Source organism: Monodon monoceros, unplaced genomic scaffold, assembly GCF_005190385.1.
Source record: "Monodon monoceros isolate NGI ecotype Baffin Bay Population unplaced genomic scaffold, NGI_Narwhal_1 Super_Scaffold_7, whole genome shotgun sequence".
NCBI classification, from domain to species: domain Eukaryota; kingdom Metazoa; phylum Chordata; class Mammalia; order Artiodactyla; family Monodontidae; genus Monodon; species Monodon monoceros.
The window spans coordinates 8,171,840-8,197,274 of NW_021703784.1; the positions used below are offsets into that span (position 1 = coordinate 8,171,840).

At 50.3% G+C, this 25,435-nt stretch overlaps 1 protein-coding gene across 6 annotated transcripts in view; it reads right to left on the minus strand.

Annotated features, from left to right (window-relative positions):
- Positions 1-25,435, minus strand: part of PKNOX2 (PBX/knotted 1 homeobox 2) — a 258,304-nt gene that overhangs the window by 34,835 nt on the left and 198,034 nt on the right. For all 6 annotated transcript variants that reach the window (XR_003791451.1, XM_029208079.1, XM_029208078.1 and 3 more), the window contains one exon: positions 8,341-8,512. Coding sequence is in view for 5 of the 6 variants with exons in the window: in XM_029208079.1 (XP_029063912.1) it covers positions 8,341-8,512 (172 nt within the window). In the remaining variant the exon portion in view is untranslated. The remainder of the gene's footprint in view (positions 1-8,340; positions 8,513-25,435) is intronic.

Here is a 25,435-nt window from a genome sequence, read left to right on the forward strand (position 1 = left end):
ACACACACACACACACACACACACACACACACACACACACACACACATGGCTGCATGTAAAACTGGTGAAATCTGAATAAGGTTGGTGGATCATACCATTGTCATTTCCTGGTTGTCAAACTGTATTGCAGTCATGCAAGAAGGGGATCAGGACTTCTCTGTATTAATTCTTACAACTGCATGTGAGTCTATAGTTCTATCAAAACACAAAGTAAAAAAAAAGTGGGGCTCGCCTTGGAGACATTTATGTTGATATAAGCAATATATAAGCATCCCTCTTAGCTTTGGGCCGGCATTTTGATGCCCAGGAAAACAAGGATGGGCATCGCTCCCAGAGAATCCTATCAGGTGTGCCGTGCTGCGTGGCTAGAAGCCAGGGCCACACCCACTCTGAGCTTCATCTGCATTTCAAGTGGAGAGCAAGCGAGGCGCCCCCAGGTTGGCATTTGGATTGTCTGATGGGTAGGGATGGTGCTTGACTAATTAAAGGCTCTGAGTACTGAATTAGACTAAGTGTCACTCAAAGACAGAAACCAACAATTGCGTGTTTTCAAGCAGGGCTCAGTCACAGGGTCTTGTCCTCAGGGGATGCCCCCTCCGTGGGGCTGAGACTAAAGGAGACTGTGCCGTCCCAGGCAAAGAGGAGAAGAGTGACTTTAGTCCAGATTATTTGGACCAGAAGATGGAGTCGGGCACTGAATAAATTATTTGCTCTTGCCTAAATTTTCTACTTGACAATATATGGTGTTTAATAAATACTCATTGACTGACTGATGGATAACAATACCCAAACATTTCTTATTCTTACTATGTCTCAGGGACTGTGTTAAACCCATCGCATGCCTGATTTATTACACATAACCACCTCTGCAAGTGGGTACCATTATTGCCCATATTTTACAGTTGAAGGCAATGAAGGCCACAGGTAGAAGTTTACTTGCTTATCGTCACACAGTCGGTAAGTGACAGAGCTGGAGCGTGAAGCCACGTTGCCTGTGTTGCTTCACCGGCAACTAAGGGTCTCAGGATTTACACAGAGAAAATGGCAGTTGATAGGGTGCATGGTTTAGGGAGAAAGTGGCTTAGTGACAGGAAGTACGGGCGTCCAGGATACTCAAGTTTAGGATTTCCAGAACCCTCCCTGGCAATGTTCCCGCATTCGGCTGCTCTGGCCTGGCCCGCAGGAGCCAGAGTACCTCAGCGTGCTTCCCCATGCGTAAGAAGAGGGGGTTGGACTGTCAGGTGCCTTCTGTTTTCTGATTCTCTGAACGTTACAGGGACTTCTGATGGTCCTGGAAGGGACCACGTGAGATGATCTAGACCAGTCTCTAGGTGACCGGATGGTCCAAACCCTCCCGGACACATGGCTGCATCTTCTCTCCTGAGGCTCTCTTACCACCTCGGCCATCTCCATGTTCTCTCAATCTGCTGAGTTCTTCCAAACATTTACTGCAATCTCTGCGCTTTAATATAAAGTGCTGACTCAGCCTTCTGTAGGCACCGAGAACATCCAGGGCTTCCATCAATACAAGCTCCCTTAATTTAATGTTATACATTCAACAAATATTGAGTCTCATTATATGCCAAACACTGGACAAGACCTCTGACTTAAATAAGTTGCCCAGTTAGCTTTGTCTTCCCCAGACAAAATAGTCCTAATTCCTTAAACCTCTCTTCTTTCTCCCTCCCTTCCTTCCTTCCTTTCATTTCTTCTTTCTTCTTTCTCTGAGCTTTCCTTTACTGGACTATCCTCCATTTTCAATCAACATTTTATTTATTCATTTTAAAATCTCTGCGTGAATACACACATACACACCCATACACACAGAAAAGTGCACCTATCTATTTATAGCCAATAAATCCTCGTTAGGTAAAAAAGAATCGGAAAATACAATTAAGTAGAACAAAATTAAAAGTAAAACCTACCCAAAATAGCTTTGCTCAAATGAAATACGCATGCAATGTGTTTAAATAGATTTGGTGCACGGTGGCCAAAAGTGGACCTGCATTTTGGTCTAATAAAGTACAGGTGAAGGATTACTTTTTTATGAGGTAATAGACTTGGTTTAAAGATTTAAGAACATAGAGTAAATCATAATGGTATTCCAAGGCAATGAATATGTAGGACCTGTTCAGTATTAGAGGAAAAAATGGGCAATGCCGTTAATGTGGGGCAGCTGCCTGGCCTGGCGCAAAGCCTGTGGGATTTACCATCAGACAGCTTGGATTTGAGTCCAGACCTACTATTTACAAACTGGGTGACATTGGGCTAATTCCACGACTTCCCTGAGCCTCAGTTTTCCTCATCCCTGTCTCACAAGATCTGATAACGGCTAAAGGAGATAATAATGTGAAAGTGCTTTATAAACCACAGGGAACCAAATGCATATAAACTTTTGCAACCTCTTTTAATGATTTCTAATATCCTGTTGGCTTTTCTATTGCTGTTCCATTTTCAGATAGTGGAAGAATAGTCATCTTCAGTTTTTTCTTCTATATTTATGTTTAGTAAATCATCCTCCATCTTATTTTTATGCAATTTTGGGTTTTTGCCTCTAAATCAGAATAAAACTCTGACATATTAAACTATTTTTCCTAAGTGATCAGTGTCATGTAAAAAGTTATTCCAAATCTTCTAGTGCAATAACAATTCCATTTAATTTAATAGCGTCATCAACTGTGACGAGTGGACCCTTCATTCCTTTTCTCTCAGTTTTGCTTCATCTTTCAGCTTCTCTCCCTCCCTTCTCTTTCAAAATAAGAAAAACAGCCCTCTTCTTCTGAGCAGAGGGCTTCACGAAAGCAAAACAAGATGCACCCTTGCATTTCAGTCTCATATCACAGCGCACGAGCCCCACAAATCTCAGGAAAGCCCGCAGGACAGGGGCCTCTCATTTTCTGGGAAGTCGCACGGCATGATATCCTGAATCTACTATTTTCTGCCCGGGTGTTTTGGACAAGTCATTTAGCTCCATCTATAAATGTAAGCTGATAGGTAATACTTACACTGTAGAGTTGTGGTGAACACTGAGTAAGATCATGTGCACATATGTCCTGGGCACAGAGGAGCTGTGTGTTGTATGTGGATTCTTTACGCCAACGCGCCCCTCCCCCCCACCATCAAATACTTCTCTGAAAAGTGGCCTCTCTTGTAGGATTGCGGCCTCTTCATTCGATAGTGATGTCCTTGCCTTTCAAAACATTTTTTTACGTAGCACTTTACAATTTGCAAAATGCTTCTCTCTCCATTACCTCATTTGAGTCTCAGAAACAGGGGGACACACAGGCATTGTTATCACTCTGCTAGAGATGAGGAGATCAAGGCTCAGAGATTAGGTAACCAGTGAGATTCCAGGCAGCAATTAGGGAGGGAGGTAGCTTTGCCCTGGAGGGCAGATTCCGTTTACCCTCTCCTTCCTCTGCAATTTGGGAAGCTGGAATGTTCTCCCTCATTTACGGATGAAGAAATTGGGAAACACACATTCCTTGAAGTGCTCTGACGCTTCCTGCATGTCACTAGGTCAGCCAAAGCTAAAATCTATTCAGGAATTTTTCCAGACCAGACCAGACCAGCCGGACCTGGCCTGAGCAGTTGGAAATGTGGGGTCACTGGAACAAGGCCTGGGACATGGAAAAAAGGTGAAGTCCAGAGCCTGTAGACTGCTTAGGGAGGCCACCTCGCAGGACAAGTCAAATGCTTTCAAGTCACAATGTGGCACTTCCCTTCCCACGTCCCCAGAGTCTGGAGAAGCATTGTGGTTCAGGGGAAAGAGGTGGGCTTCAGGAGTTACACCCACCTGGCGCAAACCCCAGCTCTGTAACTTATTGACTATAGGGCTCTCGGTCTTGGATTCCCCCTTCTGTAAAATGGGTATAATGATAACCCTCTCATAGGGCTATGGTGAGAATTCAATAGCAGAGCTGGGTGCTAGAGAACAGCGGGTTTTGGAGGCTAGGTCTGGGGTCCTCCACTTACTGGGACGCTCTGGACAATTCACGTGATCTCTGCACTTCGGCGTCCTCATCTGTAAAGTAGGATAGCGACAGCAACCCCCTCAGAGTCGTACTGAGGACAAAACGAGATCTGGCCAGAAAAGAACTAAAGACAAGTGCAGAGGAAGCACTAAGAAAAGACTGGCTCTAGGGCTGCGTCACTGCTGAGCGTGGGCCGGGCTCCACGCCTGTATTTGACCCACGTATGTGCTGTGTGGTCTTGAGCTGGTGATCTCACCTCGTGTCTCAATCTCCTCATCTTAAAACGGGGATAATAATAATCTGTGCCTTGTGGGTCTGAGAAGAGAATAAGATAATACAGGTGAAGTGTTCAGAACGCACCTGGCGCCCAGTAAGTGCACTATAAATGTTAATTGTTACTGGCTTTGATTATTATTTCCTTTCCCTGTTCTGGTGTCTTGTGGGATTTTTCTGCTCCCGTCAAGGCGAAGAGAGTGTGGGCGGGAGGCCGAAGGGAATGGCTCTCTGAAGGGGGCCGCCCGCGGTCTCGGTGGGCCCAGGGCTCTGCCTGGCCTCCTTATTCACAGCCTCTGGCCTCTGGCTCTGCCTCTTCAGAGTGGGCCCAGGGGCCCCCATTTTGGAGCTGGTTTTGCGGTCAGGCAGCTATAATCTGTCCCTTAAGCCACACCAGGGTCTCATTAAAACGTGCCCCGTAAGTGTTAAAAAAGTTACACATAAAAAGATTCCATGCATGAAACTGAAACCGTACGTTTTAGAGCTTCGGTTTGAAATCCTGCATAATATATAAAACCTCGGCCCTGCACTGGGGGCCCATAAATCAGATTTCATAAAACAAAAAGCTTTTACCTTTCAAAGGGGTTTGGGGAACTTGCGAATTTTACAGACTGGGCCAACTGCCAGTCGGAGGCTGCTGGGCCCAAGCAGGGGATCCGAGGGCCAGGTGCCAGAGGCCTGGTGAACGCTGGGTGGGTATGGGAATTGGAGTGAGGGTATCCCCGGGGGAGCATACCAGCTTAGCCACCACGGGGGTGGAAAGCCACCCGCATGGCACTGAAATGGGGAGGTGGAGAGGCTCAGAGAGCGTGGGTACCAGGGGAGAGATGCTGGTGGTACCCTGTATAAATGAGGCCTCTGTTACCCCCCGGGAAGCAGAGAGGTAGGTGATGGCGTGCAAGGAGCCAGCAGACCTGGATGCTGACAAGTCACTGCCCTTCTCCAGACTCCAGTGTCCCCATCTATAAAATGGGCGTGCTGCTTTCCACGCTTGTGGTTTCCCCACCAGCGTTTTGGGATTCTAAGTTTCTTTTCGGGCAGCTGGCTAACCGGGAAGGGAGGTTCCCTCGGAAACCTATACTCTGGGCACTTCTCTGGTCTCTGAGCATCTCTGGCAGAGCTTAGCAAACAGTGCCCATGGGAACTCGTCTGAGAGACCGTGGAGCGGGGCAGGTAGACACAGAGATTTGCGTGGACGAGAGGAGGGGACCAGCTGGAGGGGGAGGACCCGCGTGCCCGTGGTGGGCCTGGGGGAGCTGGGGAGGAGGCAGGACCCGAGTGCCCAGCGCGGGACAGAGTTCGGGGGATCCTAGTGTCCTCCTGACAATCCCATCTGTGAAAGTCAACATTCAAGGGCAAAGGAAAGCCGCCCTGACACACATATATCTAAAAAATAAATCTCTCAATTATCTCAGCTCATTTGCTTGGGGTCTCATTTTATGTCCCTGCTCCGCTGCGCAGTATATCTGTCCGGATAAAGAGTTACAGTCCGTTGGGCTACGTGTGTGGGGTTGTAAAAAACACAGATGCCAAATTAACTGGCTGTGGCACTCGGCAGCTGATTGAGCTGATAATGACGTGATCTGACCTTTTTCTAATTTCTAATTATGTGCATCTCGGCTGTGCTGGCTGCATGATTCTTGTTCTAATGATGGCTCCTGTGATCGGCCGCTTCATCTCTCCCCTCCCGACACAGGACTACAAGTGGGGTGGCAAAGGGCGCTGCCTGACACCCTCCCCTCGCTCCCGGTAAAGTTTCAGGCTTCAGGCCACACAGTCTCTCTGACGGCCTGGAGGTGAGGTGAGGTGGCTGGAATGCCTGGCTTTAGCGATACTGCATTTGACCTCAACCTTCTGGGTGCCATGCATTTAGTTCCACAAGCCATCTCGTGAATATTTTATGACTGTCACAGGAGACAGGCGTATTGGCTCTATAGACGAGGAAACTGAGCTTCAAAGGAGTTGTCATCAAAGTCACCCAGAGGGTGAGCTGTGTAGCTGGGCTGAGGTCCTTGGCTCCTTCAGTGGTCTCCATTTAAATAATCGACCCATCCATCAGTCATTGACTGCAGCTAACTCTGGGTAAATCAGGTCCACATGAGGAGGTGGGCTGTCCAAGGCCTGCTCCACCAGTGGACCACTCCCAGCCCAGTCCCCTGAGATAGAGGCCCAGGCAGCACCGGGGGTCTGGGGCCATTGGGGCAGCTCCTACAACATCCACGTGCCTAGGTCAGGCGTGGCACGTAGCAGACACTAACCAAGTTTTGTTGGATTAATGAAGAAATCTGAATCTTTGAGTGAACAGAACTCTGAGAGACCCAGGTAGTGTGGGCCAGGGGAGAACAGGGAGGCGGCCACACTTTTTGGTATTTTCCAGGCTGGGCTAGAATAAGAGGCTGTCCTCGGGGGGTCTTCTATAGCTCACCTGGCAGGTGGTAGTGGGCAAGGTCTGTGAGGTTTGTTTCCCCAGGACTCCTACCTCTGAAGGTGTAAATTCTTTCATATTACTCAGCCTACTTGGGGTATTTCCTACCAATTTAGGCCTCAGTTTCTTTTGGGGTCAAGGGAGAGGAGTGCCCATTCCAGCTCCTGCAGAAACGGCTGCCTCACTTCCTGGTTCCATGGCTGCTGCGGGTGTAGCTTCTAAAGACCTGACTCACAATTGCGGTTCTGAGATTCTGAGCAACCGAACAGCAGGGCAGGGCCAGGCCAGCCTGCACTTACTGCTGGACCAACTGGAGAACCTGCACGGGGACAGCTGTCCTAGGGGACCTGAGAGACAGTGGTCTGGGCTCCCAGGAAGGATGTCTGCTCAATCCCAGCCAGGGGAGAGGGAGGGCCAGGCACAAGCCGAGGTGGATTTGCGGCTCCCAGAAATCTGCACTAACGCTCCCGACCCCGGTCAGGTGCTTATCCTCTGTCCTCTAAACGCATCATAATACTTCACAAATTTCCAGGCCAGGCTGGGGGGCTCTCCTGGTAGCTCTTCTGGCCTCCATAAAGTAGCATAATCAACTCTTGAGAGAAGCAGTGGGGTGGATAATTCACAACACAGGATAATACCCAAGTCATTTAAATCTGTTCTGCTGGTGCACTGTGTATGTGTGTTTTTCTTCCTTCCTTTTTGGAGTCACATTTGCTTTTCTAATTCTGTTTCCCTTTTGGGAGTAGGTACTAACTAAACACTGATTGCAAGAGGTCAGTGCTATAATCAATCAATTTGTGGAAGAAAGAGTTTCTCAGAGTTTCCAAATTCACCGTGCATCATCTGGGTAATCCACCCACAGAAAAATCAAGAATTGTGGTTAATAATCCCAGGATGACAGCTGTCATGATGAACAAACAGAGCACCCTCTCTACAGCTCTCTTTCTCTACAGGATTCCCAGGGCTAGATGAGAATTTCAGGCATCATCTAATCTAGTGGTTACCAAGCCTTATTGAAGATTGCAGCTGTCTGGGAAACCTTTAAAAATGTACCTTCACAGGTCCCACCAAACTCACTGAATCACGGTTTCCAGGTGGTGGCCCCAGGCCCGTGTGCTTTTCAAAGCTGTAGTGATGATGTGGATGACAAGCTAGGTTTGGGAGCCTGATCTACTGCGTCCCCCTAAATGGGCAGGACATCTGCTGATCTTCTCAGTGTGACTCTGTTTCCGGTCTTCCTATCACCGATCTGCTTGACGGTGCCTGTCATCCCCACCCTCCACACTGTAGCACATGGCCATCAGCTCCTCTCTGGGCAGCCCAAGACAGATTTACCAGCGTGCCAGGGCTCTAGCTCTTGGAACAGCTACACCAGACATTCTGGGCGCCATGACCCTCCTTTCCTCCCGTCTGCACTGCAAGGGGGTTGTAGGTGATGCTACTAGTGTTGCAGCGGCAGAGGAGGGGAGAGCTTTGGCAGCAACACCTTTGCATGCAACTCTTGGTTTAAGGTTCTCAGATGCTGGAAGGGTACACCTAGTGCCTGCCCACAGGGGGCATGCAAATTTCTTTGTTGAATGCATGAATGAAAGGGTCGCTTCTAGGGCATCTGGAGGGCATCAGAAGGTAGGGAGAGCCTAGCCAGGGCGGGGTTGCAGGGTCTTTACCAGGTTGTCCAGCTCTGGGTCGTCGCTGAAGAAGGGTTTGTGCTCTTGCTCTTGCTGGTGGACAAAGTTCTCGATGTCCACGTCAAAGCTGGCGGAGGTGATGCACTCCGAGCCCTGCGTGGCCTGTTCACATTTCTCAAACAGCAGCGTCAGGAGCGGGAAAAGAGGGTGCCTGCGGGGACATCAAGAGCTCACACATGCGTACTCAGAGACTTGCTGCCGTCGGGGCTCAGAAGCCACCAGGGTCCCTTCCCACATTGCCATCACTTCTTCTCCCAGGGTCCCACTCCCTGAGAAAGGCCCCAGTCCCCATGGTCAGCCTAGACGGCAGCATTTCACGCCCTGGCACAGAGAATTCAGTCTCCTGATTCCTAGGGCCTCAGAGGCTTCTGTCCCTCCCCACCAGGGGCCTAACTTTTCTCTTTGTCCAGAGAAACTGCACAGATATTTGATGAGGGATGCTGGGTATAACCCTTCCCAGAAGTAGGTGTCCATTTCTGGCTCAATGTCAATCTGGGAAGGAAATATGGGAAATGTCCAGAAAAGTGCTGGATGTGAACATGCGTGGTTGGTCACACACCCTCCCGTGGCTGCGTGGAGCCAGCCGAGGGTAGCACCCGTGTGTTTGCAAGTGTACGTGGCGGGGTGTGGACCTGAGTACTCATCACACGTGGAGGGCAGAAGTCTCCACCTGTCCTGCATCTGTTGGCCGACTCAGTTTAGGTCAGACAACCCAGTCACACGTGTAACACTTCCCTACACGTTTCTATCATCACACACTTAGCACAGCTGTAATTAAATAATTCTTTGCATCATTATTTGTCCAGTGTTTTCCTCCAAGGCTGTCTCTGTCTCAATGATCACTGTATCCTTAGGACCTTGCCCTGGCGCTGATAGCAGGCACTTAATAAATATTCGGTGACTGACAATGAACCAGTGAATGATGAATACGTGAGTGTGAGTGTGCGCATGTGTGTGACGGTTCTGTGATGGATGGGTGTAAGCTGAAGTGCTTACCTGGCGACTCTATGGGTCTTGGCTTCGACATCACCCACTCTGGGAAGGTTCCCTGACTGCCCCTTCCCTCAACCTGTGCCAACGGCTCCCTGGATTGTTTGCTTTACCACCTGTCTTCCGCACTAGACTCTCAGCTACGTGAGGGCAAGAAGCAAGCCCACCTCATTCCTCACTGTCTGCCCAGAGTCTAGCAGCGGCATGTGGATACTAATAAATCTTTGTTGAATACATACATGTTAGGTGTGTGACCGCATTTGCATATACAAGTGCATCTCGTTCTCATTTCTCTGCAGCATGAGTGAACAACTATGTCTTCACACCCGGCACGTGCACATGTGTACATGGGTATTGACACTGGACTCTGGAGCCCCATTCCCTCCCACCATGGTTCCCAAAAAGCAACAGTACATCCCTCTCTGGTTGCTCACCTCAGTGCCCTGGAACCACAACATCTAGCTCCTTTCTTTTTGAGTAAGCTCTGCGAGCTGGGAGAGGAGAAAGTACGTATGTTGGGTCTGGTCCCCAGGCTTCTGCCAATGGGGATGTTGTAGCCAGCACTGCCCAACAGAACTTCTTGGGGTGATGAAGACATTCTACAATCTCTGCTGTCCAATACAGTAGCCACTAACTTCATGACTCCAATGGACATTTAAAATATGGCTGTTTTTGAATTATGGTTTTCTCAGTGTATATGCCCAGTAGTGGGATTGCCGGGTCATATGGTAATTCTATTTTTAGTTTTTTAAGCAACGTCCATGGTGGATGGACCTAGAGTCTGTCATACAGAGGGAAGTAAGTCAGAAAGAGAAAGACAAATACCGTATGCTAACACATATATATGGAATCTAAGAAAAAAAAAAAAAGGTCATGAAGAACCTAGGGGTAAGATGGGAATAAAGACACAGACCTACTAGAGATTGGACTTGAGGATATGGGGAGGGGTAAGGGTAAGCTGTGACAAAGCGAGAGAGAGGCATGGACATATATACACTACCAAACGTAAAATAGATAGCTAGTGGGAAGCAGCCGCATAGCACAGGGAGATCAGCTCGGTGCTTTGTGACCACCTAGAGGGGTGGGATAGGGAGGGTGGGAGGGAGGCTGAAGAGGGAGGGGATATGGGGACATATGTATGCATATGGCTGATTGACTTTGTTGTACAACAGAAACCGAGACACTATTGTGAAGCAATTACACTGCAATAAAGATCTATTAAAAATAAATAAAATATGGCTCTTGTGTCTAGGACACTGAATTTTTTATTTTGTCTAATTTTAATTTAGATAGCAACATGTGGCTAGTGGCTACCATATTGGAAAGCACAGCAAGTCCTGAAAATGAAAACAGATCATGCTTCTTCCCTCCAGCACGCTATGATTAAACATGCCGAGAAGGACTGAACATTCAGCCTGCATAGTGTTTGTAGGCCGATGGGGGACCCCTGTGAGCCTGTCCCATCCTGGGATTCCAATAATCCTGGGCAGAAAGGCAGAAGGTGCTGAGACCCATCCACACTCAAACCTACACCTACTGGTCATTCTACTCAAGCTCGGGGGCAGCGGGGGCTGAGGGGAGATGAATTCCTGCCACAGATGAGCTGCGTGGCTTGGCAAAGCTGTCTCTAGACACTATCTCCCTGACCCTTGTTTTGGGAGCTGATGTGTAAATAGCTGGGCTCCAAGGCTGCAGGCTGGGTCACAGTCTGGAGGAAAAAAGGGTCAATATCTGAGGGTAGCCCATCTGCAGCCCCAAATTGCTAGAAGAGCTACTCGGCCCCCTCAGGAAGCTGGTGGAAAAACAATGGGTTCGCTCAGCCATCCGCTGAAGACAAAGAGAAAACCAGGTGAAGGGGTTAAACTCCAGTATAAGTCTTCATTTGCAGCCACTAATACCACAGCATATTATGGTCTAATCTAACCTGATCCCAGTTTAATGCAAGATTCTCCTGGCCCTGAGTGGAATACCAAAGGAAGCCTTCATGGCTGGGATTTAAGCAGAGACCTGCAGTGGTTTAGCTGAGGGACATGAAAGGCAAATTCCAGACGGTGTTATGAATTATTGCGCCTTATGAACCTTCCTATCTCAACAGATGCCCGCTGCCATTTAAACAGCCACTAGATCAATTAGGAGTGAAAGGCACAAATCGACTCCGTACAAGGGCACTAAATTACCAGGAACTAATAACCCGCAGCGTCGCGCCAGGTGGTGGGGGGCGCAGCCCCTGCCCCATCCCCACGGCGGCCGCGGTCACTGCACGTTCCTTCCTCGCCGGCTGGAGGCAGGGTGGGCAGCTGCTGACGGTGTGTGGGTGTGCCGGTGCACGTGTGTGCACCTGGGTTGAATGTGGGCTGTCAACGAGAGCAAGTGTGAGCGTTGTGTAAGTGGGCTGTCCTAGGTGTTTTTATTGTGTGTGCACACACGGTGTTGCGTCTCTGCTGTACTATGTACATATGGGTTGCGTGTATGGAGCTGGGGTGCAGAGTTTGTGTGCTGTGAATACAGGGTGCCTATGCCCTCTATTGTATGCAGTGTGTGTGCAGGGCTACGTGCTATCTGTATGCAATGCGTGTGCGAGCATCATGTGTTTTGTGTACACAGCGTGCGTGGCATGTGGGGCGGGGAGGAGGGAGCTGCCGGTGACTGCATCTCCCAGCTACCAGCCCAGGAGTTGGGCTGGGGGGAGAGGGTGAGCTCATCTGCCACTGTCCTGGCCTCTGCAGGGAGAAGAGTGATCAGGGAGGGCCTCTCTGAGGAGGTGACATTTGAGTTAAGCCTGGAAGGACGAGGAGGCAGTCAGGCAAAGGTCAGAGGGAGGGGCTTGCCAAGCAGGGGAAAACGCAAAGCACTTCAGAGAGAAATGAGCTTGGCATGTTTCTGGAACAAAATCCAGGCGCTTGTGGCTGGAGCAAGGTAGGCGAACGGAGGGAGATGAGGTCGAAGAGGTGAGCAGCAGTTAGATCCGAGGTCTCACACAGAGCTGGGCTTTTGGGGACTGGGGTGGAGGCACTGTCCCCTCCACTGGGGGACAGCGTGTACCTTCCAGGCAGAGCTCTAGCATTGGTCCATTTTATAAACCTCTCCCCTGCAGGTGTCAGATCTCCCATGTATGTATGTATGTATGTATGTATGTATGTATGTATGTGTGTGTGTGTGTGTGTGTGTGTGTGTGTGTGTGTGAGAGAGAGAGAGAGAGAGAGAGACGAGGGCATATCTGGGGGTGTTTTCTATGGCTTCTGCCATCTCTCAGTAGAAGAAAATGTGCTTTCCATCCCCTCCCCCAAGTTAAGCAAGGACCCGTGGAGCACAGAACAGGCCTCCTGGTTGCTGCCATGGCCCCTCTCCCCAGCCCCTCCCTGCCTGAGCTGCACTAACAGTTCCCCAATCCTCCCTTCATACCCCACCCTCCCCAGCCTCCTGCCTCTGATTCCACCCGCCCTGATCCCTGGATCCCTGAGCCCAGGAGTTCGGATGACATCTGTGCTCACCCACAGCTTTTCATATGAACCACAGCCAGGGTTGGTAGGGCTGCCTGTGGCTCCCGTGCTCTATCCACCTGCATCTCTCGATCACCCTGACTGCTACCTGCTACCTCAAGTGTGGGGACTGCTGAGATGCTCTGTACCACCCCTGAGAAACAGGATCAGTCTCCCAGTGACTCAGCTGGGTTCTGTGGCTGCAGTGATGCTATGGCCTTCTTTAAGGCTGTTCCCGGCCCAGTTCCCAGCCCCTTCCCCAGTTGCCCATCCTACACCTGCCTAAGCGTTGACCTATATTTTAAGCTATCCTCCAACATCACCCCATAAGACTGGGGAAGAGGCTGGAAGCCACCTTCAAGGAGTCCTTTCCAGCAGCCTCCACTGCGGGCCGCGGGTGGGGTGGGGTAACTAGGGCAGTGACCAGGAGGGCTGGGCACTTTACCCTCCAGGGACATGAATGCCCTTGTCTGAGCCAGGCAGGGGATCGGAAGGGGGATTTCCTGGTCATGCGTGGGATACCGGTCCTGTCATTCTTGACCTTCCCTGAGCTTCAGTCTGTCCAACTAGAAAATGGGTTTTAAGGAGTTCCTCTTCCCGCTGTCCAGATCTCTCCCACCGTGGATCAGTACCCTTCAGAGGCTGGAAGCAGAAACGTGCAAACTCGGTCCCCAGTGCCTGGACGATGATGAACGAGATGTGAAAGATGGCCATTAGCCTTTATTTCCAGAGAGCCGAGGACGTCTGACCTCCAGAAGAGCTCGCCTTCTCCCTCCCTGACCTTTCTCCACGCTTTTCCCTGTGTCGCCTCCCACCTGGCCGCCCCCTCCAGCCCAATCTCTCTCTTTTTTTTAATTTTTATTTTTTTGAATTTTATTTTATTTATTTTTTTATACAGCAGGTTATTAGTTACCTATTTTATACATCTTAGGGTATATATGTCAATCCCAATCTCCCAGTTCATCCCACCACCGACCCCCCTGCCACCCCCCCGCCAATCTCTCTTAAGCCGTTCAAAATTTGGAGAAAATAAATCTCACTGCACTAATTCAGGGAGAGTTTGAGCCTCGTTGGTGCAGAACAAATAAAAGGAGTGAACTGGCATGACATTTTACTGCAGAAGAGAGGTCGTTTCCAGCCACTAATAGAAAGGATCTGACACAGACTAATAAAGAGAAATGAATTTCTCTAATGGCCTCATTTATCACATTCAGCGCTGTGCCTCTGCCTGGGTGCTGGGAGGGCAGGCTGCCCCGAGTGCGGACAGTGCCAGGAGCGGGGGGCGAGAGAGGACCTCAAATAAGATTTTATTATATCTTGTTTTCTTTTCGGAGTCCCCACCCCCAGGCCCACCCTCTTCACCTCTCCCCAGGAGCGTCTGAACCAAAAGCAAACTCAAGATATACAGCTCCTGTTAACGATCCAGAGAAATAAAGAACCCCTCTCCACAAACTCAAGATAGACAGCTCCTGTTAACGATCCAGAGAAATAAAGAAAGAACCCCTCTCCACAAACTCAAGATATACAGCTCCTATTAACAGCTCCTGTTAACGATCCAGAGAAATAAAGAACCGCTCTCCGCAGAACTGCAGTCTTGTGCTAGCTTAAGGTGGTTAAACCGGATGTGTTGATTTCTACAGGGGTTTAAGCTATCGTTTGGTTTAATTACTTCTGACATTTCTGCCTTCGTTGTTTTCTGCATCACCCAAATTCGCGGGCCTAAAATGCCCAGTCTGGGGCCAGGGTGCGTAGGGCTGCCTCTGGGAGCACCTCAAAGGGCCTGGGCCTAAACAGGGCAGAATTTTGGCTGAAGCCCTTTGCAGAGTTGAATGTCACCCTCTCTCCAGCAGCAGCGAGGCTGAGACCCCTCGCTGAAGCCCCAGATTTTCTTGAGGGCAAAGCGATCCGGGCCCCCCCTCATCCCCCCACCCACACACATATTTCTAGTGAGGCTTCTGAGAGCATCCTCAGGCAGGAAAGCTTCAGCGCCTTCCATTTTACTCCTCCCTCTTTCAAGACAGATGTTCTCACTGCAGATGGCCCAATAGGTTTCCCTAACATTTTCGAAGACCTCTTGGGATGGAGACCATAACTTCCTTGGTAATTTTTATACTCGTATCTAACTGCAAGCTCCCCTATAAGGCTGAAGCTCATTTCCTTTTGCTAAAAGGACTCAAAAGAAGACAAGTGGACTTTGTTCTGCTTCCCTCCGTTCCTCCTTGGACAACCTGGGTTAAGAAAAACGTTTTTTTTTTAACATTTCTTTCTGCTCATAGGGCCATAAACAGAGAAGCAGAGATAGGAAAAAGAAAGGATGCCAAAATATAGAGCTTCAACAGATAACAAACAAGGACCTACAGTACAGCACAGGGGACTATACTCAATATTTTGTAATAACCTATAAGGAAAAGAATCTGAAACAGAATATATAAAACTTATATATATATATATATATATATATATAAACTTATATATATAAAACTTAATCACTTTGCTGTACACCTGAAACTAACACAACATTGTAAAGCAACTATACTTCAATTAAAAAAAAATTTTTTTAAATAGCGCTTCAGAGAGGCTATAACGCAAAGAACACAAGAAACAGGGAACAGATATGAAGAGAGAAACAGAGCCCCACAGACTGCGGTTGCGGGATGGCGATGACAGTCACACACATGGGGGGACATTAGTGTTGAGCTCCCTTTCTGGGTGATAAACCTTGTGATTCACAGTCATGCCACTCTGTCACTTCTGAGCCTCTCAGCCATCCCTCCCTTTGTGACCTTGGCCAGAACTGCAGACCTCAATTATGGGTCCAGCCAAGTGTGTGGCAGCCTGCCTGGCTGTCCACTGCCTCTCCCTGTGACTGACCTTGGAGCCCCCAGGCCTGTCCTGTACCTCCCTTCACAGCCCAGTGTCAGCACTCACCACCCCCTGAGGCTTGGCTGCTTCCTCCGATGGGGACAGGGTGGGGTGTCAGAGCCTTTGGCCCTTCCTAGCTGGGATGAGAGTGGACGGTCCAGAGGAGGGAATGTATAATAGGAAAGGAACATTTCTGGATGGAGGTTTTTGGTGATGAGGCAGTGGGACCAGAGCCTGGTCAGGGTCAGACCTGTGCAGAGGACATTAGCCACTGGCCAGTGAGGTGGGGGTAAAGGGGGGCAAGCAGCGACCCAACCTGGTCTCCACGGACACACACAGCGGAGGTCTCAAGTTGTCAAAGGCCCACCACCCTGGAAACCCTACCCGGGGGCTGGCATTGTAACCCTTTATTTCTAGTGCCCCAGGTCAGGTCACTGAGATCACAGAATCAGAGACAATACCCTGGAGGCACCTTTCAGGACGACTCCTGCCCCTTTCCTGGGCATCTTTTCATGGCCAGAAGGCCCATTCCAAGCAGTCGTTCTGAGAACTACAGTGCAATCTCTCCTTGATGCTGACAAAACAGAGTCAGCACCATCAGAGCACACCACGGTGCTTCACAGCGTGGTCTCAGCTTTCTTGTCAGCGTTTCTCCTGGATAGACTCAGTGGGGAACACGGTAGTTGAACAGACAGCAGGTGGCCCCGGGCCCCTTGCACCTTCATCACCCCCTCAAGGATAGACTTTGGAGACAGATAATTAATTGTGTGACTCTGGGGCAAGTTACTGAATTTCTCTGAGCCTCAGTTTCCTCTTTTATAAAATAGGGATAACGCCACCTACCACAGAGGTTATTGTTAAGAATTACATGAAGGAACAAGTAGAGTGTCTGGCACTCAGTAAGCTGTCAATTAACGCTTGTTCCAGTTCCCTGGAATGGCACGGGGGCACCTTTTTTTATTCAGGTCAACATCGACGCTATCCACTCCAATAAATGTATAATCCCATCTCTACTGACTCATTTGGCAGGGAAACAAGCCCACATGCCAACTCAAATAGAGGCACAGAAAGAGGAGGAGGAGAGGCAAAGGACAACTTACTGGACCTCGGAACCCCATTTTTGAAACCAAAAAACACTGCCAGTAAGAATTTATTTTTATTTCCCACAGGACAATGATTAAATTCTATTGACTACAGTTGTCTGTGCACAGATCTGTCTTCCTCACTACATGGGGAGCTTCTCTGGTCCACGAACTCGTCTTAGCTCTGAATTCCCAGCACAGTGCCTGGCACAGAGCAGAGGATCAATAAATATTCGGAGGATCAGTGAATGGGGACAAATGAATGAACGAAGCGAGCACTGACAGCAAGCGGAGATTCTGAGACACAAGCCTAAAGTTCTTTCGGGCCCGGAATCCACTCCCCTGTGGTACCAAGGTCAGCTACAGCCATCTGGCAGCTTCCAGCCACAGTTACTACAAAGGGCCCCAGTCTCCTCTGGGCTCTGCTGGGTGTGTGGGGTGAGGGCTGGCAGGGTCTCAGGGGCAGACGAGTAAGTGTGAAGGAAGCGCTCGGCCAGCCCTCCTCTCCTCCCCTCAAAGGCACCAGATGGAGAGAGCAGAGTGGGGTGGGGGAGACCAAGCCAGCAGCTCCTGGTTGGATGTATTTTTACTTCAGGTGTGACGTTGAAACCATGCGGGTGTATTTTTAGTCCTGCCCAGTGGGCGGTATGTTCGCCTGGGTTGCCTTGGAGAGGACTTCTTCTTGTTGCTAAATTGGAATTGCATCTGCTGGGTTCCTGGGCTCCAACCAGCTCTCCTCCCCCAGGTGGGTGGACAGGTCCATCCCTGGGGAGTGTGGGGCTCAGGGGAGGCCACAGTCTGCTTTGTCCCCATCCCTTCACACACACACACACACACACACACACACACACACACACACTCACACCCTTCCCTCCTGGCACATTAAAAAAAAGGAATAAATGTGAAATCTCAACAAACTGGTTGTTAAGGCTGGTCTACAAGGGCGAGAATACAAAGAACCTAAAACTTGAGACCTGGTAGGATCTCCTCTCCAGCCCCTTCATTTTCTCCCCAGTTTTACTAAGAAATAATTGGCCTGCATCACTGTATAAGTTTAAGGCACGTAGCATGATGGATTGATTTACATACACCCTGAAATGATTACCACGGTAGGTTCAGCTAACATCCATCTTCTCAGATAAAAGAGAGAAAGGAAAAGAAAATTTTTCTCCTTGTGATGAGCACTCTTAGTGTTTACTCTCTTAACTTACCTATATATGATAGAGCAGCGTTAGCTGTAGTCGTCATGTTGTACATTACATCCCTAGTACTTATTTCTTTTATCACTGGAAGTCTGTACCTTTTGACCACCCTCCTCCATTACCCCCTCCTTCTACCCTTCACCTCTGATAACCACAAATCCAATCTCTTTTGCTCTAAGTTTTTTTTAGATCCCACATATAAGTGAGATCCTACAGAAGTTGCCTTCCTCTATGATGTATTTTACTTAGCATAATGCTTTCAAGGTCCCTCCATGTTGTCATAAACGGCAGGATTTCCTTGTGTTTTATTTCATGTCTGAATAATATCCCACTGTGTATATACACCACAACTTCTTTATCCATCCATCCATCAGTGGACATTTAGGTTGTTTCTGTGCCTTGGCTATTGTAAATAATTCTGCTATGAACATGGGGGTGCAGATGTCTTTTCGAGTTAGTGTTTTCATTTCCTTGGGATCCCCAAAGTGGGACTGCTGGATCATAAATAGTTCTATGTTTAATTTTTTAAGGATCCTCCATACTGTATTCTAGAGTGGCCGCACCAATATACAATCCCAACAGCAGTGCACAAGAGTTCCCTCTTCTCCACATCTTTACTATCACTTATCTCCTGTCTTTTTCATGACCAGCCTCTTCATTTTAAGGGGAGGTAACTCAGGAAGAGAAAATAGAAGTATCTTCCCTGCAGTTAGGTAGCTAGTGAGAGGCAGTTTCTATCCAAGTCACCAGAGAGCCAGCCAGTCCCCAACAAGAAAGCACTGGGGGAAGGTCTGGTGTGGGAAGCGGAGCTCCGTCCATTTTGTCATGGCAAAATGACAGTGACACACCCACACACATTTGGTGGCACTTCGTAACTTACATTTCATGTGCTTATTGCATTGAAACACCCAATATCTTTATTATTCCCATTTTACTGATTAGCAAACTGAGGGGCCATGTGGTTAAATAATTACATCAGGCTAATAAGTGACTGAGTTGAGATTTAAATCTGGGTATCCAAACTCCAAATTTTGTGTTCTTCCCCCTTTCCCAGGTACTGTTTTTGAACCATTATTAGAGTCACTTCATCCTCCTCCCCCTTTTTTCCTCTACTGGCCTTGAGCCCTATGCGTCCTGGGGTCACAGAACTGAGCTGCCACGTTTACCCTTTGAGCATCAGGACCCATGCAGCACAAGACAGTCTCTACCTCACCAAACAGGTTTCCAAAAGAACTTTCTCTCATAATAATACTTCTGTGTGTTGGAGAAGGCTTTGACGTTTTTATAGATCTTTCATTTTCTCATCTTATGCCTACCCTGTGGGAAAGTTTATCTAAAGAGGTTACATGAGTTGCTCAGTGGTAGAATCAGAGCTTAGGCTGAAGTCTTAGTCTTATGTTCTTTCCACTTGACCACAAAATGGCCCAGTGCTTGGGAAAATCAGAGAGTGGGGCTTAGAAGGGCTAGACTGGCTTAGTCCAGCCCTGGTGAGAAGCCATGGGCCATGTGAGCCCTCAAAGGCCCAGCTTGCTGGCTCCCCGACCCTCCCACCTGACGTGCCCCCCACACACTCAATTCGCACCAGCGGGTAGCCCAATGGCTGGTGTCTTCCCTCTAGTAAGGGGGACCGATCCAGTCTAGTACTTGTCACAGTAACTCCTCACAACGGTGGCCACCATTCACTGTAAGGCTTGTCTGTGCCAAGCATCGTCAGCTGTTAGCACTGGTTATCTCCTTTAATCCTAACATAACCTTGTGAGGATAAGTGTCATTGGGATTCCAGGCTCCTGGATCTCTTATCCATGTGCCTTGTCTTGGCGGGGTACCTGGACTTCTCAGCTCTGCCTCGGCCAGGTGGTGAGCTGTGGAAGCATCAGGACCCGCTGCCTCTGAACACACCGGCTCTCTGGGCCAGGCAGCCGCAGCCTCTGGGCCTGCCAGCGGCATGTGCAGAGGCTGGGTCCGGGGCGGGGGCCTTCGAGATGCCGGCAGGAAGGGCAGGGAACAGGCTTTGCCTGGTGCCGGGGGAGAATTGAGCACGGGTTGACTTTCAGATTACGGCTCCAGCAGGATCACTCCCCTGACTGTAGTCAACAGCTACAGTTATGTTTGCTCAGATGTCAGTGAATCCAACTGCTTCCAAACGCAAGGAGTGTCTGCTGGAGCCCCAGCCCATAAAACCCAGCTCAGAATGCAGCCTGGAACATCTGCTCCCAGCACCTAGTCCAGAAGCATCTGGTCCTGACTCTTCTGCTTGGAATGTCTAAACTTCTCCCACACCATTCTCAGGCCACCTCACCCAGCACGTCCCAGGAATGACCAAGCTCTATGCCAGGGAAAGCACAGGGTTAAGTCCCTGGGTCAGCTCCCTGGAGACAGAACACCCCTTGGTCACAAGGTGGAAGAGTTCCCTCAAAGAAAATTCATTAGGAAGTGCCAGTTCCCAGGGTTCTGGCCAGGCAGCTGCTAAAGAGGACAGTCACACAGCAGCCAGCCCCTCTGCCCAGCCCCAAGCCCAGGGGGCTCCCGCCTCCCCATTCACCAGCCCGGCCCCAGGAGAGGCCGCTTGGCTATCATTTCCCTTGGGCTTCACCTCCCTTGGGAAAAGCAGTGCTACTCTCCTACACTGCGCTGTGGGCCAGAGGCCTTGCTGTCAATTCCACATAGAGTTTTTTGAGCCCATAAGATGTGCCAATTTTATACTATAGCTACTTCCTATGTCTATCTTCTTGCCACTCCCTGGACTGATTCTTTTTAATTCAGAACCCCTCTTGGAACTTGACACGATGCTTCCGCGTAGCAGAGCTCAGCAAATGTTTAATTGAACCGCAGTGCAGGACCACTCAGCTGGGAGCCCTTTCCTGTCTTGCCTCTTGCTGGATCGCCCCTCAGCATTTACCTTCTAGCCCGACCAACCCCTGTTTCCATTCCCCCAAACATCTCACAGCAGCTAACGGCTGCAGAGTACTCTCCACATGCCAGATTCTTTATCCAGCACTTCATGGTATTATCTCATTTAATCCTCATGACCAACCTAATGAAGAGATGGCACTATTTTCGGTCCTATTTTACAGATGAGGAAACAGAGGCCCAGAAAGGTTTACTGCCCAGTGGCGGAGCCAGGATGGAAACCCAGGCGATCGAGGTCCACAGGCCCTGTTCTGCAGCCTGAACTTCACCTCCCTGAATGCACCAGACGCCTCACATGCGGAAAAGGCCACGGGGACCATGCTGGCCCCTTTGTTTCAAACACCCCCATCCCATCCCACTGCAGGCAGCAAACACTGATCTGTGTGCTCGATATTATCATATATCATCTCATTTTAGTCTAGCTATGACTATTTCCTTTTTTACAGTTGAGAAAACAGATTCAGAGGGACTAACTTTCCCAAGGCAACCAAGCTGGTTATCACCACATCTATTTTTAGACCTTGTCCCACAGCTCAGTACGGCTGCTCTATGGCCTTTGTCCCTCTAGCTATTGGACCATTAGGACCGAGCCCGAACTTCAGTGACCTTTAGAGGGATAGTCTCAAGGGAGCGATCTGAACATTGCCCACTGCCCCGTTCTGATCTTTCCCTAAACAAGCGTGGATTCTAGAGGGATCCAGTCTGAATGCAACAGGGGCAAGTGTATTATAAACAAGGCCTTAGCAACGTGTACTGCTTTCGTTGAACTAGAAGTGGACTTCAGCTTGAACTCTCTAGGGCTGGGTGCCACATGGGCAGAAGCTCTGAGTGTGGTTTACAGAGAGATGAGACCGACAGGAAGAACTACAAACACTACACGGAAAGGCCGAGACTCTGACAGCTGAGAAACTAAAGACTGGTTTGATGTGGGCTTTCTGGAGCTGCTGGGAAGGAACTCATTAACGGATGAAACAGGAAAGCCTTGGAATCTACCTGGAGAACGTGGAGCATCAGGGCTTTGCTCAAGCAGATGTTAAGAGTTGGACGGCGCTGGGTAGAATCTAGGAAGATTACAATTGCAAACACTTACATAGCGCTTATTCTGGGCCAGCCTCTAAGCATTAATTCGTTAAGTGGGAACATTTCAAATTTAGAACCTGGGAGTGGGCCAGACAGGTCAGTGAGGGCCAAGGAGTGTAGGATTGTGGCTAATGGTATGAGTTAAAGCATTCCACAAAGTCGGCTGTAAAGGTGCTGGTAAAACTGGGCACCTGTAACTCGGCTACCTGCAGGGGTTTGTGCTTGAGGCTGGAGAGAGCCAACTGTGTGCATCTCTTCCCACCTCTGTTCAGCAGCACACTGGTAGCTTGAAACGGGCCACGGTGGATGCAGTTACACCACGGAAATCGACAGGTGCTATGTGAGGGCTCTCCCTTCCCCGCTCCCCCCAGAGCCAGTTAGCCAGCACGCCAGCCTGGAACCATGGAATATGGACGGGTCCTGCCTCGCCTACTTAAGGAATCCACTCAACAGGCCCTGATTTAATACGTGCTCATCCAAGCTGCTGGGTCTAAGGTATTGTGTAAGGCGCTGGGGATCAATCAATGAAAACGCGTAGACCCTGACTTCATGGAGGTAACGATCTAGTGGTGGAAACAGAACTAATATTAACACAATCGGTTCAATTGTGAGTTAACGCCACAAAGGAGAGACACAGGGTCCTGCAGTCACCTCACCCTCCGCACCTGATTCGCAGCTCAATTCTCTGGCATTTTTCCTGGAGAAGCAAAGCACAGCTGTCCCCACCCTTCTCTCGCTGTTCCTGCCTCCAGGCCAGCACTTCCCGTCACTAACAGGTAACTTCTGCAGCGCCCGGCGGGCCATTTCCTGGGTCCCCAGACAGTATTTCAGCCTCAGGGGCGGAACCCATCATGCGCAGAGCCGTCTCAGCAGAGCCCCCTCCTCCCCCACTGCACCTGGCCAGGCCCAGCTCCTGCCACTGTTCTGCTCCCCAGGACATCACGGTTTCCATGGGAACCCACTCACTTCAAAGGGGAACGGCAGAGACTGGAGGGGAGGAGGGATAGTGAAAGCTGGATCAACCTCACCCTCTTGGCCCCGTCTCTGTGCTGCTGGCAACCTAACCTCCAAGCTCCCCGCCACCTAACACCGTCCAGCCCACAGCCCACAGCCCACAGCCCACCGGTGGAGAGGTGGGGAGGTGTGGTCCAAGCTAAATTTTAACTTCTTGGGGGGAAAACCCCAGGGGTGAGGTGCACCTGGGGAAGGAGAGATCTGAGCTGGGTCCAAGCCTGCGGTCCCCGCTCCATGGGGCCTCCCCTCAGCAGACCCCCCTCAGCATTGCTCCTGGGCCACAAACACAATTACCCGCGATGTGCATCCAATCATGGGGTCTGCTCGGATTAGACTGCAATCATTAATCTGAGCGGGAGCTCCCGGCCGCCTTGCTGATCAGCCCAGATGATGCTCTGGTATGATCCAATTCAAGACAGACTCTGCCTCCCTTCCCCCTCCCCCCACCCCACACGCAGAGTTGCCACATCAGAAGGAACCAATACATTTCATCAACACATCCTCCTACACAAATAAAACCTCAGGGCACCAGGAGGCTCCTTCCCGCTTGTCGCACTGCCCGATGCCGCCCTGCGGGCCTGGCCAGGGAGGGGCCTCCCCCACCTTCGTTCTTCGAAGTAGTTCAGGGAGGGGCCTCGGCGGGGACACCCAAAAGTCGGCGCGGGGCACTAATCTCCGTGGAGAGGGGATGCTTACATTTATGGACATGAAATGCTGACTCCCTGAGGTGCTTTGAGCAGCCAGGCCGCCCCAGGCGGGCAGATCTAATTAGAATTACCCGACCCTATGGGAGGTGGAGTGTCTCCCCTCAGCCCGCAAGGGCGGTGGAGAGGGCGGCTGGCACTAATGGGAGAGGGGTGGTCATGGGAGACACCCTGGGGGCCCTGGGACAAGCAGGGCTGCAGAAGAAAGAACTGGGCAAGGGTGCTGATGTCCCTCTGCTCCGTCGTCCTGAGGTGCCGGGCAGCCTTGTTTGGCTGGACTATTGGTGGTATCCAGCCTGGGATTTCTTCTTCATGGTCAGACAGCTGCAGAGATAATTTGCTCAAATGCCATGGGCTGTGAGGTGACAGCCCCATGGGAGAGGGTGAATCTCAGATGTGGAGGTGAGGCATGTTAGTTGAGGGAAGATCTGGGCCTTTGTACTTCAGGTGACATCATGGTGGACAGCTCCCTTGGGGACGCGGCCCACCTCCTGGCTGGGCCTGGGTGGGGTCTGAGCCTGGGATCTTGGGAAGGGCTATGGAGCACGTGGAGCCCATTGGCAGGAACAAGGGAACCGTCTGCTTTGTGCCAGACATGGAGCCAGGTGCTGGCATGGGCTGTCTCGTAATTCTTGCCGAACCACTGATTAGGTTCTGTCCTGAAACCAACGCTCAGAGAGACGAGTACAAGGAGGAGGTAGGGCTCAAGCCTAGGTTTCCAGAAACTTTATGTTAGGCCACTAATTTGGGGTCTTTCTAGACTAAGATCTGTGCTCACTACAGGTCCCTGCCCCTGGGGGTCCGAGAAGGTGTCAGGGATCCGTCTCCAGTGCGAATATGAATCACCTGGGATCTTGTCAAAGTGCAGATCAGGAATCCTCAGGTCGAGTGGGGCCTGAGATTCTGCGTCTCCAATGAGCTCCCAGGTGACGCGATGCTTCTGGCCCACGGACCACACTTGGAGCAGCAGGGATTTAAAGGGGGTGTGATGACTGTACCCAAAGTCATCAGACCACGGGGCAGTTTTCAGAGGCCAGGCCACTCTCGCTCCCTGTTTCTGTTCTGCCACCAGGCACAAGGTGAGGCTACAGGCCCTGTGCAGCCTCATCTTCCCGTGCCCAGCTGCTCTGGCCACTGACCGTCCTGGGAACACACCAGGCTCTCCTCTGCCGGAAGTTCCTGACCCCCCATTTCTCCTCCTGCTGAGCTCTCTTACTCAGCCTTGAAGATCAGACTCTACTGCTTCCCCCATGAAGCCTTCTCTGTCAAAGCCCTGACCACTCTATGCTGGTTTCTTGTTTGCATTATGTCTCCGTTCCTGGAGAGGCAGGGAACAGCCCATGCATAACCTTTATGATTTACCTCTTTCCGCTGGAGCCCAGCACAACGCCTCCACGTAGTAATAGCAAGGGTTCAAGGCAAGTGTGAAGGGAGGACAGGAGTGTAGGTCCCATGCTGGGGGCAGGGGAGCTGGGGTCCTCCTCAGGGTCTCTGACAGGTCCTGTGACCAGATCCTGGCATTCTTTGGGGCCCAAGGCAGAGGTCTCTACCCGCAGGAGCTGGGCCTGGCCTGTGCGCCGGGCAGGCTGGGGCCCGGGAGCTGTGTTATCCAGGCCTGGGAAGGACCTTGTGTCAGGATCTAGAGATCAGGGCCCACTGCTTTGGACTCCCAACTGTTGGCATTAGAGGCATTCAGCTCATCTGAGTAACTAAAAATAATGCCAGTGATAATGATCATAACGGCAATAATT